This window comes from Narcine bancroftii, chromosome 8 (assembly GCF_036971445.1).
Source record: "Narcine bancroftii isolate sNarBan1 chromosome 8, sNarBan1.hap1, whole genome shotgun sequence".
Taxonomy (NCBI): Eukaryota; Metazoa; Chordata; class Chondrichthyes; order Torpediniformes; family Narcinidae; genus Narcine; species Narcine bancroftii.
Window position 1 is genome coordinate 142,576,030 of NC_091476.1, and position 13,644 is coordinate 142,589,673.

Consider the following 13,644-nt stretch of genomic DNA (forward strand, 5'->3'; position numbering starts at 1 on the left):
GATTCTGCTACTATCTGCATGCCCTGGTCTATCAGGGTGATCAATAGGAGCAACAAGGTTTTGTGAGCAGTATTACAGTCATTTTATTGCTGGAACGGTAGCAGTTATTCTGGGAATATGAGATCAAGCCCCACCAAGGCTGTTGAGAACTTTTAAAAATCAGGTTATTACATTTGGAACAGAGACCATGGTACTCCCTGTGTTACAGTATTGTGAAAACATTTGGTTCATCAATGTCTTTTGGAATCGGTCTACCTGTTGAGTTTTTATACAATTCAGACACTTTGAAATACAGTTGATCCTTTAACTGTGTTTAAGCCAGATAGATTGGGGGTTGATTAGGGATGGGGATTGTTTAATTTAGAGATGGAGCACGATTCCACAAATCCACGCTGACCAAATACACTAGCGACCAATTAACCTACTCAACCCATACATCTCTGGAATGCGGAAGGAAATCCACGCAGACACATTCAACTCATTGCAGTCAGCGGGGGATTTGAACCCAGGTCACTGGTGGTGTAATAGTGTTGCGCTAACCGTATCATATTGAGCTCTGGATGTTGGCAGTGAAACCATGCCCCAATCATGAATGGTCTTGCCTCTCTTAAACGTGATGGTCGGTACTGAGTTTACTGATATGCAGGGGTAGTCACACCCTGTGTGAAGAAGGAAATGGACCCAGCAAGTGGACAGATCTGATCCTTTGGCAGTACTAGTGTAAGGAGTCCCACCAGTGCACCACAGCTGCTAATCTGTTAAAGGGTGGAATTTATTCATGAATATTGGCTGTGAATGAGTTTTGAATGGTGAATGATCAGGCAGATTCAGACCTGAAATGTTGAATGTGGTGGAAATTTAAAACTTGTTTCCATTAGGGAATAGAGTCTTTCTGGTATAAGCACATAAATAAATAGGAGCATGAGGAGACCATTTGGGCCATCAAGCCTGTTCTGCTATTCCATAAGATCATGACTGAATTTGAAGAATCAATTAATTAAAGGTTATGGGAAATGTTAAGCAGAGTCCACAGCCAGCCTGTCTCTCCTGCCAGTGGACACTGCCTTCCTGCTTCTAACTGATCTACATCATTATTTTATGTCTCAGCAATATCAACTTTCATTCTTCTACAGTCCAGTATATCTGGTAATGTACCCTATTCATGGAGGTATATTTAATTGGATTAGGGAAAAAAGTGCTGGAATTAATTTGGAGTTAAAACCTGCTCTTTGATGAGATGGTGGGTCCAATTCACGGCAGCTTTCTAAAGTACACCGGGTAAATGCAAATAAAGCAGCTGAAAGGTAGAACAGGTTTTCCTTTTGTTGCCCGTCACCACTCTGGAACATTAGGTAGCTGTTTGAGATTCCACCACTACTCTTGATCTGGAACTGCAGAATTTGGTTCATATCTTCTTAAAATAAAAACATTTCACCCATTCGGCTGATGGTTCATTTTCGGTTCTTTATGCCAGCTTTCGTTTAATAAACTGACCTGAAATTTCTCAGTTGCCAGGGTGGGGCTTGATCTCTGGTCTTTGCATCAGTGTAGGCGTTCTTCATTTCTGGTCAGTTTCCTGTCCCTCTGTTTCTCAATTGTGTGTGGTTTTTTTTAAATCAGCTGGTGCTACATACATATAATATCACTTTGACCATGCAATGTTAAAGGTGGACTTGTCTCTCTGCCACATTCAACTCATTAATTTCCAAAAACTTTTAAGTGATGTTTTGCATCTGATTTTTCATTTGAAGGAAATTCCCTAATATTTCGGCTACATATGTTAACTTGAGTTTGCATTAGAAAATTTAACTGTTTGTGTCCCTACATTTCATGTCTAGAGACTGAGGAATAGCCTTTAGTTCCAATGTGAGTTGTAAGGACAAAAGAAATTGACAGACTTTTAACCCTTTGGATTCTGGCTATTTTTAACCCTTATAATGTATACTCTGTCTGGGTTCATGAGTAAACTACAGTACAAACACAAGTATGACCCAGCTGGTGGTTGGGTATAAAACCGGTCCTGGAAACAGGGACATGGAGAATATGTCCTTCAACATGGATTCCAAAGGTTTTAAAAAATACTATGGTGAATCTTTAAAGCTTAGTATGTTGAGCCTATTTTATTTTCAGAAATATTGTTTGTCCACTCTTAAATGCATTATTTCTCATGTTAAATTACGATGTTTTTTTAATAAATTAAAAAAAAACCTCTGTTCTGTTGGAATAGGATATAATGAAAGACTGGAAGAGATGGGCTTGAACTGATCAAACACAAACTGCACTCTGTTACCCAACAAACATTTAATAACTGAAGTTCTTCTCTCTAATGTCACGTTTGTACACCATTTCAGTGGATGGAATTGAGGTTCTGCTTTCCTTTTTGACATGTGGATGTAATTGGCAGAGATGCAAGAGTTGTGTTCAGGACTAGTTGCTTCATTGGTCCCCAATAGTACAACTGAGAAAGTTCACTAGGACCTTTAACAAGAACATATTATAATGGTTTGTCTGAACTATTTGGCAAAATTGAGTGTCTTTATACATTGTCTGCTGTTGCTTTGAACACTCTTGGTATTTTATCTAGTTTTAATTATTTAATTGTGAAACTAAATTTGTGTTGTGGTAAATGTATCGGTTTCAGAAACTCCACACAAAGGTTCTATTGCCAGACAAGAAAAGGCTGCAAGATTTGCAGCCCACTGTCCATGTCAAATAGGTTCTGACTCACAACTGGAATAACATTGTGCACATCTGGTTAATGCTAGCAAATCTCATTGTCGGCACTGGGACCTCTGCTCTGTTTGGCCTTACTTTAGTTTAGTCACCCATCTGTGCTTTGGTTCAATGATTGATCCTGACATCCCTCTAGTTGATGGAAATGAAAGCTGACTGGTGCACCTGAGGTGATCCTGCTCTCAAAACTCAAGGTGAACTTCAACATGACGTGCTCCATTGATGTATCATCACTGGTAAAACTCGTATGGTGTCTTTGCACCCCCAAATGGATTTCTTGAAATAAGCTAGTGGAGGTAGTTGGTTTCCAATCTCTCTCCTGTTCAGTGGCAACACTACAGTTCAGAAATAGATGGGGCAAGTAAAATGTTATAATTGGACAGTAGTCAATTGGAACCAAACCAAAATTGTTGACTAATGGCTGAATCTTAAGTCTACAATTGTGCATTTTAAGTAATCTTATTAATTACATTTCCCTTGCCCTGAATACTGTAGACCAGCTATTCTCAACCTCTTTTTTTGGCTATGGCCCCATTAGAACTCTGCTCAAAGTTTATGGGCCCACTTCCCTGTGAAGAAGTTGTTTAGGTTTCTTCCACACTTCTCTCCTACTCACTACATTTAAAAAAAAAACCATATAAATTACTTGTGTTACGTGAGGTGAAAAGAAAATGAGGCTTTTACTTAAATGTGCTGTGGACCAGCCATTCTTGACCTCTTTTTTTGGCTGTGGCCCTCTTGGGATTCTGCTCAAAGTTTATGAGCCCCCTTCCCTGTGAAGCAGTCAAGTTTAGTTGGTTTCTCCCATATTTCTTTCCTACCCTCTATATGCCTTGAGCTTCCCCCCTCCCCCTTAAGGATTTCAGTCTTTGGCTTGCCCCTTCAGTGTGCTGTATCCCTCAACCCCCGTTGAGAATGACTGACAAACAAAGTTTGGTGTTCTCAAACTTTGGGACATGGCAGGCTAACCCTTCATGATCATTAATGAACCCAGACACTGAATTGATTTTTGTTTTGGGAAGCATCTTTTTGCATTGAGGAATGTGAGATTGGAGGGCCTTTGTTGTGGCTTCCAGCTCCCTTAGTTGCCAAGAGTACCCAGTAGTTACAGAGGCTGATATTCCATTCATTGTCAGAGCACTTACACTGAGTTCAATGCAGTAACGTCACTTAGCCCCTTGATCCTTTCTGATATGACCATCTCTACTGTTCTATTCTCTTGGAGAAGTTTATGGTTCCAAATCCCTGTAAGCCTGTCTGTGTAAACCCATTACCCATATTGAATCCATTGCTACTATTGTAATTCCCTTTGGAAGTAGCAGGAACTCCATGATGTTGCCAGTGATTGGAGGTGATATTGTATAACAGCAGCAAAGAAGACTCATGTAGGTGATGGTTATCATTACCAATAAACATGCAGTTGGGGGACTGCTTCATTTGTCTCTGTCTTCTTCCAATGATATGCCAGAAAATGGAGTATTGGACCCCCAAGCAGAAGTAAGCCAGGGATAATCCTGCTGAAAATGAGCTCTACCCCCATCCATAATTTGCCTGCTGTAACTTCCTGGCCACTCTTGAATCTCTGTGGATATGATCACTCGAAGCTTAGTTGCGCTGTGTTCTAACTTGCGCCATTACACTTTTGCAACCACCCTTTATCTTGCTGACCCACAGTGGCTTCCAGCAACACCTCAATTAAAAAAAAAAGAGCATCCTTGCTTCCTATCCATGGTCTCATTTATAAGCTTTCTGAGATCTTTGCAGATCTGAAAACCTTTCCTAGTTACACTGAGATTATTTTCATGCTCTGAGCACTTTGTACTCTCATGTATAGAGAACAGTACAGCACAGGGTTGTGTTGTCCTACATACACCCCCTCCAGCATCAATCTAACCTTTCCCCACCTCACATCCGTGACCCTATTTTTATCACATCCACAGTCTTTTCAATGTTCCTAAAGTACTTCAAACAGCAAAATGTTAATGTCAATTATAATCACTGAGCTAAAACATTTCCCTAATGTGCTCACTCCTGAATTGTCCAGGATGCTTCTCGGGATCGGGGAAGAAGTCTACTAGATACCAACAAACTGGCTATTGTTTCCTCATTTAGACAGCAGACTCGTGTGATGCTTCACAATCCAAATCGTTAACAAAATTCCAGTCACTTATCAGAGAAATATTCAATGGGTATCATGGGAGGGAAGGGCGCACTTTGGAACCTGATCTAGTGCTGGTAATTGAAAAGGCAATGCTGGTGTATGCGGTCTAACTAGAATCTTTACAAGTCTCAGCTGCTCTTGAAAATATCACAATGGTTTGATTTAACCACACACTTGGGGATTGGGGCCAGTTTTATGTCTATGGTTTTCTGCAATAAACTAATGTTGAAGCTTCCTGGCATTGATTTAGTTGAAGGCCCCATCAGGGTGTCCCACTGCATCACCCAGTCCTCATTGATACCTCAGGTTGCACTAGCATGTGAACTCGAGGTGAGAAAATTCCAAATTCCTATGGTGGGACATACTCTTGGGACCACCACACACTTGTGTATGACACTCAATCCTTCTGTCGTCTTTATTCGGTTAACTTACCTTTTAGGTCATTGGTTGTTTTCAAATATTTAAAATTGCCTAAAATTACACAAATTGTTATATCTTCCTTCCAGATGAAAGCATGTGTCTTTAAAGCATTAAATAAATACACAAAATGTTATCACTAAGACTGTAAGACACAGGAACACAAATAGGCTATTCAGCCCATCGAGTTTGCCTTGATATGTGAACCACAATGCATTAAATTTAATTTTACTTCTATTTGCTTCCTTGTCCTCGATGAAATAATTGTGACAGTCAATGGTTCCTTCTTGTTGGGGACATAAAATACTGTAACAATATTAAAATAATGTTGGTTATGCTATGTACATCAAAAGCACGAAGTTTCTTAACTGCCTTGTAACTGGCTTTGCTGCAAAGATATTGCGTTTTAAGGTGCCTTGTGTCGAGCAAGTTCGTTGTAATATTTTCTACACAGGCTGCGAGTGGATTTGTTGAGTGCAGTGCTTTTAGTTTGCTCCTGTTCTTTGATGGCGATCAAGGAGTGTGAAAGATCCAGTTCAGTTTTGTTTTTCGTTATCTCATTCAAAACATGGTTGACAAGTGTGGATTTTCCCACTTTCAAAAAAGACCTGCCATAATTTATCACCCGTGCGGTAGATTATTTATTGACGTGTGGATGAAGGGTTTAGCCCTCTTTCAATGTTTCTGTCTGGAATGGTTTTTATAGAAATAATTTTAGGAAACTGCTTCAATTGTGATTGCACTATTTGATCACTTGTGAATTATCCAGTACTTGTATTGTGGCATGTGAACGACATGCCAATAATTTTATTGCTGTGACATTAGTGTAAAAGAAAATAAACTATTTGTTGAAATAGTTGGTGGTGTGATTGCTGTTTTGTTCACACTGTTTTTGATCTTAGTATGCTATACTTCAACTATAACTTAGAACATGCTCTTAAATTGATTCAAGATTCTTTTATTGTCAGGTAATAAAACAGAAAATGTGATATTACACAAAATTTCCTTTGGTCTAGCATAAGGCAGACAAAGATTTGCCATCAGCAGAAATTGCCCGGTGCTCCTTACAGTAAGAGAAAGAAAAGCAAAAGTGAATCCCCCCCAGGGTCATTGAGTGCCATGGATTTGCCTCCAACGCTCTCGCAGCGACATATCCTTCAGTCCATGTGGTGCACTGTCGTACAGAAAAGCAGACACAAAACTTAAAGATTGATGAACAGGTTTTATTCCACATAAAGTCCCTCCTGCAATTAGCTGCAGCTCCAAGTGACTGACCTCGAGGGGCCGGATGTGGCTTATATCCCGGCGGATGATTGGCAACCGACCGGGTGGGGCTTGGTCCATTCAAGTTGGCTGATTGACAGCCAGCCAGGTGTTGTCTTGTCCTCCAGTGCTCTTTCTGCAGGTACACAGGTCTCCCTCTGCAGTAGGCTAGTCCAAACCATCAGCAACTTGAGCTCCAGATCCAAACCTCTGACACGATCATGAAGCTTTCCGCACCCTCTCGCATGCTGGCTCTGATACCTGGCCAGTCACCAGCAGTCTGCAGCCTGGTGTGGGTTCCTCATCTCGAGATACTAAAAGCCACCTCTGTGTTCTTCAGCCACAGAGCCCCTCGCTGGTCTGCTGCAGTGGCCACCGTCCCATAGGTTTGTCTCCTCTGCTTCTCCTTCTCAAATATGGAGTGGTCTCCCTGCTTTCTGGTGCCCTGCACTAGTCTGTGGTTCCCTCAAGTCTGCAAACCCCTCGACGCTGCTGCCAATGGTAGGCACCACCATTTTGGGCACAGATTCCCCCAGGTGCAGGATTTTAAATAAAACACTGCCAGCTCATTTTTCAGGCCATTTAAAGAGTGTACGGAGCCTTCAGCAGTCAGATTGGGTGGTTTGACCCCGTGTTGTATCTTTGCTCTCCGTGGGAACCACCAATGCAGTAGTACTGTCGCTGAACATCATCAACTCCCAAGGCAAAGATGAGGTGGGGAGGGACATTGGAGGTCCTTCTCCCTGTTAAGGGAACTTAATGTATTTGAGAGCATGAATTTAAACATGACTCAGACTGTGTCTGAGTCTTGGAGATGCATAATATTAAAGGTCCATTACGGCAAAGCATTTTCCTCTTGATTAGAGTAAAACCACAACGCTGTGGGAAGAAAACGGTCTATAACCAACGTTTCAAGTTTGAGCCCTTCATCAAGGTATGAGCAAAATGTGGGAAAGTGCCCGAACAAAATGGAGGGAGATGGGGCAGGGGGAGGAGCACAGACCCACAGGAAATGTTCCCTATAGTTTTTAATAGTATGTGCAACAATCTTATGTTGTGCAAATTTTTTTCCTGCCACAAAAATATTCATGCACTGAATGCCTGTGCTAATGTAAACTTGAAATTGTTCCAAGATCATTTTGGCCCAGCCTATCTCTCATGACTAATAAAACTGTATTTGCATGTTTTAACAAATTTAAATGTTATTTGAAAAACCAACTAGCTAATTAACAGAAACAGCTAAGAGATTATTTTCGATATGTATTATTATTAATTACCACATTATTTTAGGTAGCTAAGTTCCTTTGTGCGCTAGTTGCAAAACGTGTGTGTGTGTGTGTGTGTGTGTGTGTGTGTGTGTGTGTGTGTGTGTGTGTGTGTGTGTGTGTGTGTGTGTGTGTGTGTGTGTGTGTGCGCGCGCAGCTTAGAGGCAACAGTGCCCATAGGCGAGATAATAGGTGGATAAGGGAAGGAAGATACACCAGCAAACGGCGGGAGGGGGATGAAGAACTGGAGAAAGGAGATAGAGGGATAGGATAGAGGGAGGGAGAATGAGCTAGCAGAAATTTGATGTTAATGCCATCTGGTTGGAGAGTGCTGTAGTGCGCTATCGAACAGAAGCAAACACACAAAACATAAAGTCTGTTCTACAGGCTTTATTCAACATAAACTTCCACAGAGTTGGCTGTGAGAATGTTGTTGCAAGCTCTGAGACTGTCTTCGAAGGGCCGGATCTAGCTTATATCCCGGAGGGTGATGACAGCCGGCCAGTTGTTGCCTTGTCCCCCATGCTCTTCTGCAGGTACAGAGGTCGCCCCCTGCAGTAGGCTGGTGGTGTATCATCACAAGTGCCCAGTCGGAAAATTAGGTGTTGCCCCTCCACTTGATGGGTGGCCTTGGTTGGACAGTGTATTAGACCATGGACAGACATGTCAGTGCAAGAGTGGTGGGCAGAATTGAAATGGTTGACCCCTGGGAGATCCCTGTCACTGATGCGCCTGCCTACGCTTTGCTCCTACCTTGAGGAAGGGCTCAAGCCCAAAATACTGGTTATGCATCATTAGCTTTGCTATATCAAGGACATTGTTTGACCAGCTGCGTTTCTGCATCATTGTATTTTTACATAATCATGGTGTCTATAGATTTTCATGTTTTTCTCTTGAATGTGTTGAGTTTATCTCTTCCATCACCATTTTTTGGGGGCAACAGTCTCGCTGCTGTTCAGTAGCTGAGAAAATCAGCTGGCTTTGAGTTTGGATTTAAATCTCTAGCTATCGTATATTTAGATTTCAAGAGGCATTTGACATGGTGCCACACAAGAAACTGGTGCGTGAATTGCAAGCCCTGGAGATTGGAATAAATAGTTTGTTTCAACCAGAGGGATGAAACTGGTGAAGTTCCCCCTGGGGTTGGTTCATTGGCCTCAACTATTTACTTTTAATTACCTTGAGGGGGAATAAAAATATAAGGATCAAAGTTTGCTTGAATATGGGTGGAAGAGCATGTAGTGAAGAGGTTATTGTAATTCGGTAATAGGGTAAACACTGAGTGAAAACCTAGCAATTGGAGTTTAGCTGATGATTATCTAAATGGCGACAGACTGCAAACGAATGAAGTTCATAGAAATGGAGATGTCCCCGTGCATGAATCATAAAATGTTAGCGCAGCATTCCAATAAATATTTTTACATTACTTGGCTCAGAATACCCCAGTACAGTGGGGTTTCTTCTGTGAACTGACTTACAGATTATCCCTAACATTCAAAGCCCCTCCCCAGCCTTTTTATTCAGGCGCCTGCCTGTTTTCTGCTTATACCTGGAAGTAGGGCTCCAGTCCGAATCATCGGTTATGCATCTTTTCTTCCTCTGAATGCTGTTTGGCCCGCTGAATTCCTCCAGCATTTTTGTGTTTTTACTGCAATCGCAGCATCTGGAGACTTTACGTCACAAATGATGTGGAAATGCTACATACAGGTACAATTTCCAGAGTGGAGGAAGAGGTAAGGGGAAAATAGCATGCTGGCCTTTATTGCAAAGGGGTTGGGTTAGGGGTTAGTTTACTCCAGGGAGGTTTCACAGGGTGTTGCTGCGGCCACATCTGGGATACTGTGTACAGGTTTAATCATTAGCTTAATTTAGGCATATAGCACGGTAATAGGCCCTTCCAGCACATGAGTCGCTGCTGCCAAATACCCCAATTAACCTACAAACCCAGGTACATTTTGAACAGTGGGAGGAAACCAGAGCCCCTGGGGTAAACCCTGCAGATACAAACTCCTTACAGTAGCACGGGATTCGAACCCCGGTCCCAATCGCTGGAGCTGCGATGACGTTGTGCTAATTGCTGTACCAACTGTGTTGCACTTGTTCCATGAAGGCTTGATTTAACTGCATTGTTACTTGGAAAATGCATTGTGTACTGAGCTATGGACCCAATTTCAGTGAAAATTGAATGTAACTGAAAAACAGAGAGGAGCGAAATCAATAAGATAAGAGTGCAGAGAAGATTTAAATTAAATTTAAATTTTTTAATTTAAATTTTAAAATATGGTACAGTACAACCATTTTGGCCCACGAGTCCGTGCCACACAATTTTACACCCAATTAACCTACACCCCCGGTACATTTCAAACAGTGGGAGGAAACTGGAGTTCCTGGGGAAAACTCATGCAGACACGGGGAGAACACACAACCTCCTTACAGACAGTGCTGGATTCAAACGCTGGTCACTAGCACTGTAAATAGCTGCTAAGAGCTATGATGGCTGTGCTGTCAAAAACAAAGAGCATGCTTCACAAATATGTGTGTCATCCTTTTTAATCCCCTGACAAAAAAAGTATATCATGGCATTGGACTTGGGCTTTTGGTAATCCACCAGGTGAATTCCTGCGATCGGAGGCTCATCCTTTGATCTTAGGAGGCTGGACAGCTTGAATGGTAGACCTTAGAGTTGAAGCCATATTCAAGGGTACCAACCAATGGGAGTGTAGCAACCCTACCTTCTGTGTGCAAATGCTGATGGAGCCTCTATGAGGGGTCTCTGGGTGAGGATGAGACAGAACGATAGCCTTAATGATCTGTTGTTGAGATCTCACCTCATTATGATGTGTTTCGAATGCATTAAAGCTCTGAATCCAAACAGGAAGAGGTTTATTTAATAGGCAGTACCCAGCCATTGATATTGCAGAATTTTCACCAAGCAGACTGAATTTAATGATTCAAATCTGGTGAACTGGAGATTGCAGCATGTCCAGCAGGTGGCACTGCTGCTCCCCTCTATTCCTTAGTACTATTACTGAGGTGGTTGTTCTCAACACCAAAACCTTATGCTTCAAGCCGTATCACCTCTCTTTAAATTTCTGTGTTGCATATTTGCACAGTCCATTCACTTCAGATGCCAATAATTGATTTAAATGTGTTATTGTTGATTTCTTTCCTTTCGTGATCGTGGTGAAAGCCAAAGATTACGCTCCAATGGACATCAATGCCACATTCAATACATTTAACCCACAGGCAAGTTTGCCCAGTTCAGAATGAATAGATCAAATTGTTTTATTTAAATATTTACAAAATTTAAACCACAATAATAATTACATTGAATTCAAAAGTTATTTAAAAAAGTTATATATGTGGTTTATAAACCCCCCCCCCCCCCACAACCCTTCCACCTCCCTTCCCCCAAAGCCCCTAGAAAGAAAAAAGAAAATAGAGAAAGAAGGACTGGAGAATGCCAAGGGAATAGAGTATTTATATCATAAATTGTAATATTGGAGGTTACTATGAAATGAAGTCCTCAGAGAATCTATAATACATAAAAGCACACATTTTGTAAATATGGGCACCATTTTTTTCAAAATGCATATTTGTTTCATAAATTGTAAGTAATCTTCTCAAGTGGGGAGTATTGAGTGGGACAGGATATTTAACTGAGTGGGACAGGATATTTTCAGGTAAGGATGTTAATGAAAAATGGAGGATATTCAAAAAAGAAATTTTGAGGGTACAGAGTAGTTATGTCCCAGTCTGGATCAAAGGAAAGGCTGGAAGTCATAGGGAGGCTTGGTTTTCGAGGAATATTGGAAATTTGGTTAGGAGAAAAAGGGAGGTGTACAAGAGGTATAAAGAGCAGGGAGCTGAGAAGTTGAAGGGGGACTACAAGGAGTGTAGAAGGAATCTTAAGAAAGAAATTAGAAAGGCCAAAAAAAGGCATGAAGAGCCTTTGGCTGACAGAGTAGAAATAAATCCAAAGGGTTTCTATAAAAACATTAAAAGTAAAAGATTAGTGAGAGATAAAATTGGACCCCTTGTAGATAGCAAGGGTAGGCTGAGTGAGAAGTCTAAGGAAATGGGGGAAATTTTGAATGATTTCTTTGCCTCGGTATTCACTAGGGAAAAAAATGTTGAACCAGTTGAAGTAAAGAAAAATAGTGGGGAGGTCATGAAGCATATAAGGATAACCGAGGAGGTAGTGATGGCTGTGTTAAAAAAGATAAAGGTGGATAAATCTTCCGGACCAGACAAAATATTCCCTAGGACACTCAGGGAGGCTAGTGGACAGTTAGTGGGGCCATTAACAGAGATATTTAGGATGTCACTGGCCACGGGGGTGGTGCCAAAGGATTGGAGGGTGGTGCATGTGGTTCCTCTGTTTAAGAAAGGGTCCAAATGCAAACCTGGGAATTATAGGCCTGTAAGTCTGACGTCTGTGGTGGGCAAGTTGATGGAAAGTGTTCTGAGGGATGCTATTTACAAATTTTTGGAGGTACAAGGATTGATAGGGAGTAATCAGCATGGTTTTGTCAGGGGTAGATCATGCTTGACAAACCTGATTGAGTTCTTCGAGGGGGTTACAAAAAAGGTTGATGAAGGGAAAGCTGTGGATGTTGTCTATTTGGACTTTAGTAAAGCTTTTGACAAAGTTCCCCACAGGAGGTTAGGAAAAAAGGTGGAGGCATTAGGTATAAATAAGGAGGTAGTGAAATGGATTCAGCAGTGGTTGGATGGAAGGTGTCAGAGAGTAGTGGTAGAAAATTGTTTGTCCAATTGGAGGCCGGTGACTAGTGGAGTTCCTCAGGGTTCGGTCCTGGGTCCACTATTATTTGTTATATATATTAACGATCTGGATGTAGGGGTAGAAAATTGGATAAGCAAGTTTGCGGATGACACAAAGATTTGTGGTGTTGTGGACAGTGAGGTAGATTACCATAGATTAAAAGGTGATTTAGGAAGGCTGGAGGTGTGGGCTGAGAAATGGCTGATGGAATTTAATACAGATAAATGTGAGGTGCTGCATTTTGGAAAGGCAAATTTAAATAGGTCATATACATTGAATGGTAGACAATTGAGGAGTGCAGAGCAACAAAGGGATTTAGGAGTTATGGTAAATAGTACCCTCAAGGCTGATACTCAGGTAGATGGTGTGGTGAAGAAGGCATTTGGAATGTTGTCCTTCATAAATTGGAGTATTGAATTCAAGAGTAGGGAGGTTATGATGAAATTGTACAAGGCATTGGTGAGGCTAAAATTTGGAGTACTGTGTACAGTCTTGGTCACCAAATTATAGGAAAGATATAAACAAAATAGAGAGAGTGCAGAGAAGGTTCACGAGAATGTTGACCGGATTTCAGGGTCTGAGTTACAGGGAAAGGTTGTGCAGACTGGGGCTTTTTTCTCTGGAGCGTAGAAGATTGAGAGGGGACTTGATAGAGGTGTTTAAGATTTTAAAAAGGACAGACAGAGTAAATGTGGATAGGCTTTTTCAATTAAGAAAGGGGGAGATTCAAACTAGAGGACATGGTTTAAGATTGAAGGGGGAAAATTATAAGGGGAACATGAGGGGAAATTTCTTTATGCAGAGGGTGGTGGGGATGTGGAATGAGCTTCTGGCAGACGTGGTCGAGGCGGGATCATTGGTTACATTTAAGGAAAGACTGGATCGTTACATGGATAGGAGGGGACTAGAGGGGTATGGACCGGGTGCTGGTCAGTGGGACTAGGAGGGTGGGGATTTGCTATGGCATGGACTAGTAGTGCCGAACTGGCCTGTTCTGTGCTGTAAGTGGTTATATGGTT

At 41.6% G+C, this 13,644-nt stretch overlaps 1 protein-coding gene and 1 long non-coding RNA gene across 4 annotated transcripts in view; one reads left to right on the forward strand and one right to left on the reverse strand.

Annotated features, from left to right (window-relative positions):
• The window catches only part of cd164l2 (CD164 sialomucin-like 2), a 54,755-nt gene extending 48,624 nt beyond the window's left edge, over window positions 1-6,131 (forward strand). For all 3 annotated transcript variants that reach the window (XM_069895116.1, XM_069895118.1, XM_069895119.1), the window contains one exon: window positions 2,228-6,131. Coding sequence is in view for 1 of the 3 variants with exons in the window: in XM_069895119.1 (XP_069751220.1) it covers window positions 2,228-2,234 (7 nt within the window). In the remaining 2 variants the exon portion in view is untranslated. The remainder of the gene's footprint in view (window positions 1-2,227) is intronic.
• Window positions 1-13,644, reverse strand: part of LOC138741291 (uncharacterized) — a 181,403-nt gene that overhangs the window by 112,700 nt on the left and 55,059 nt on the right. The window lies entirely within an intron of this gene.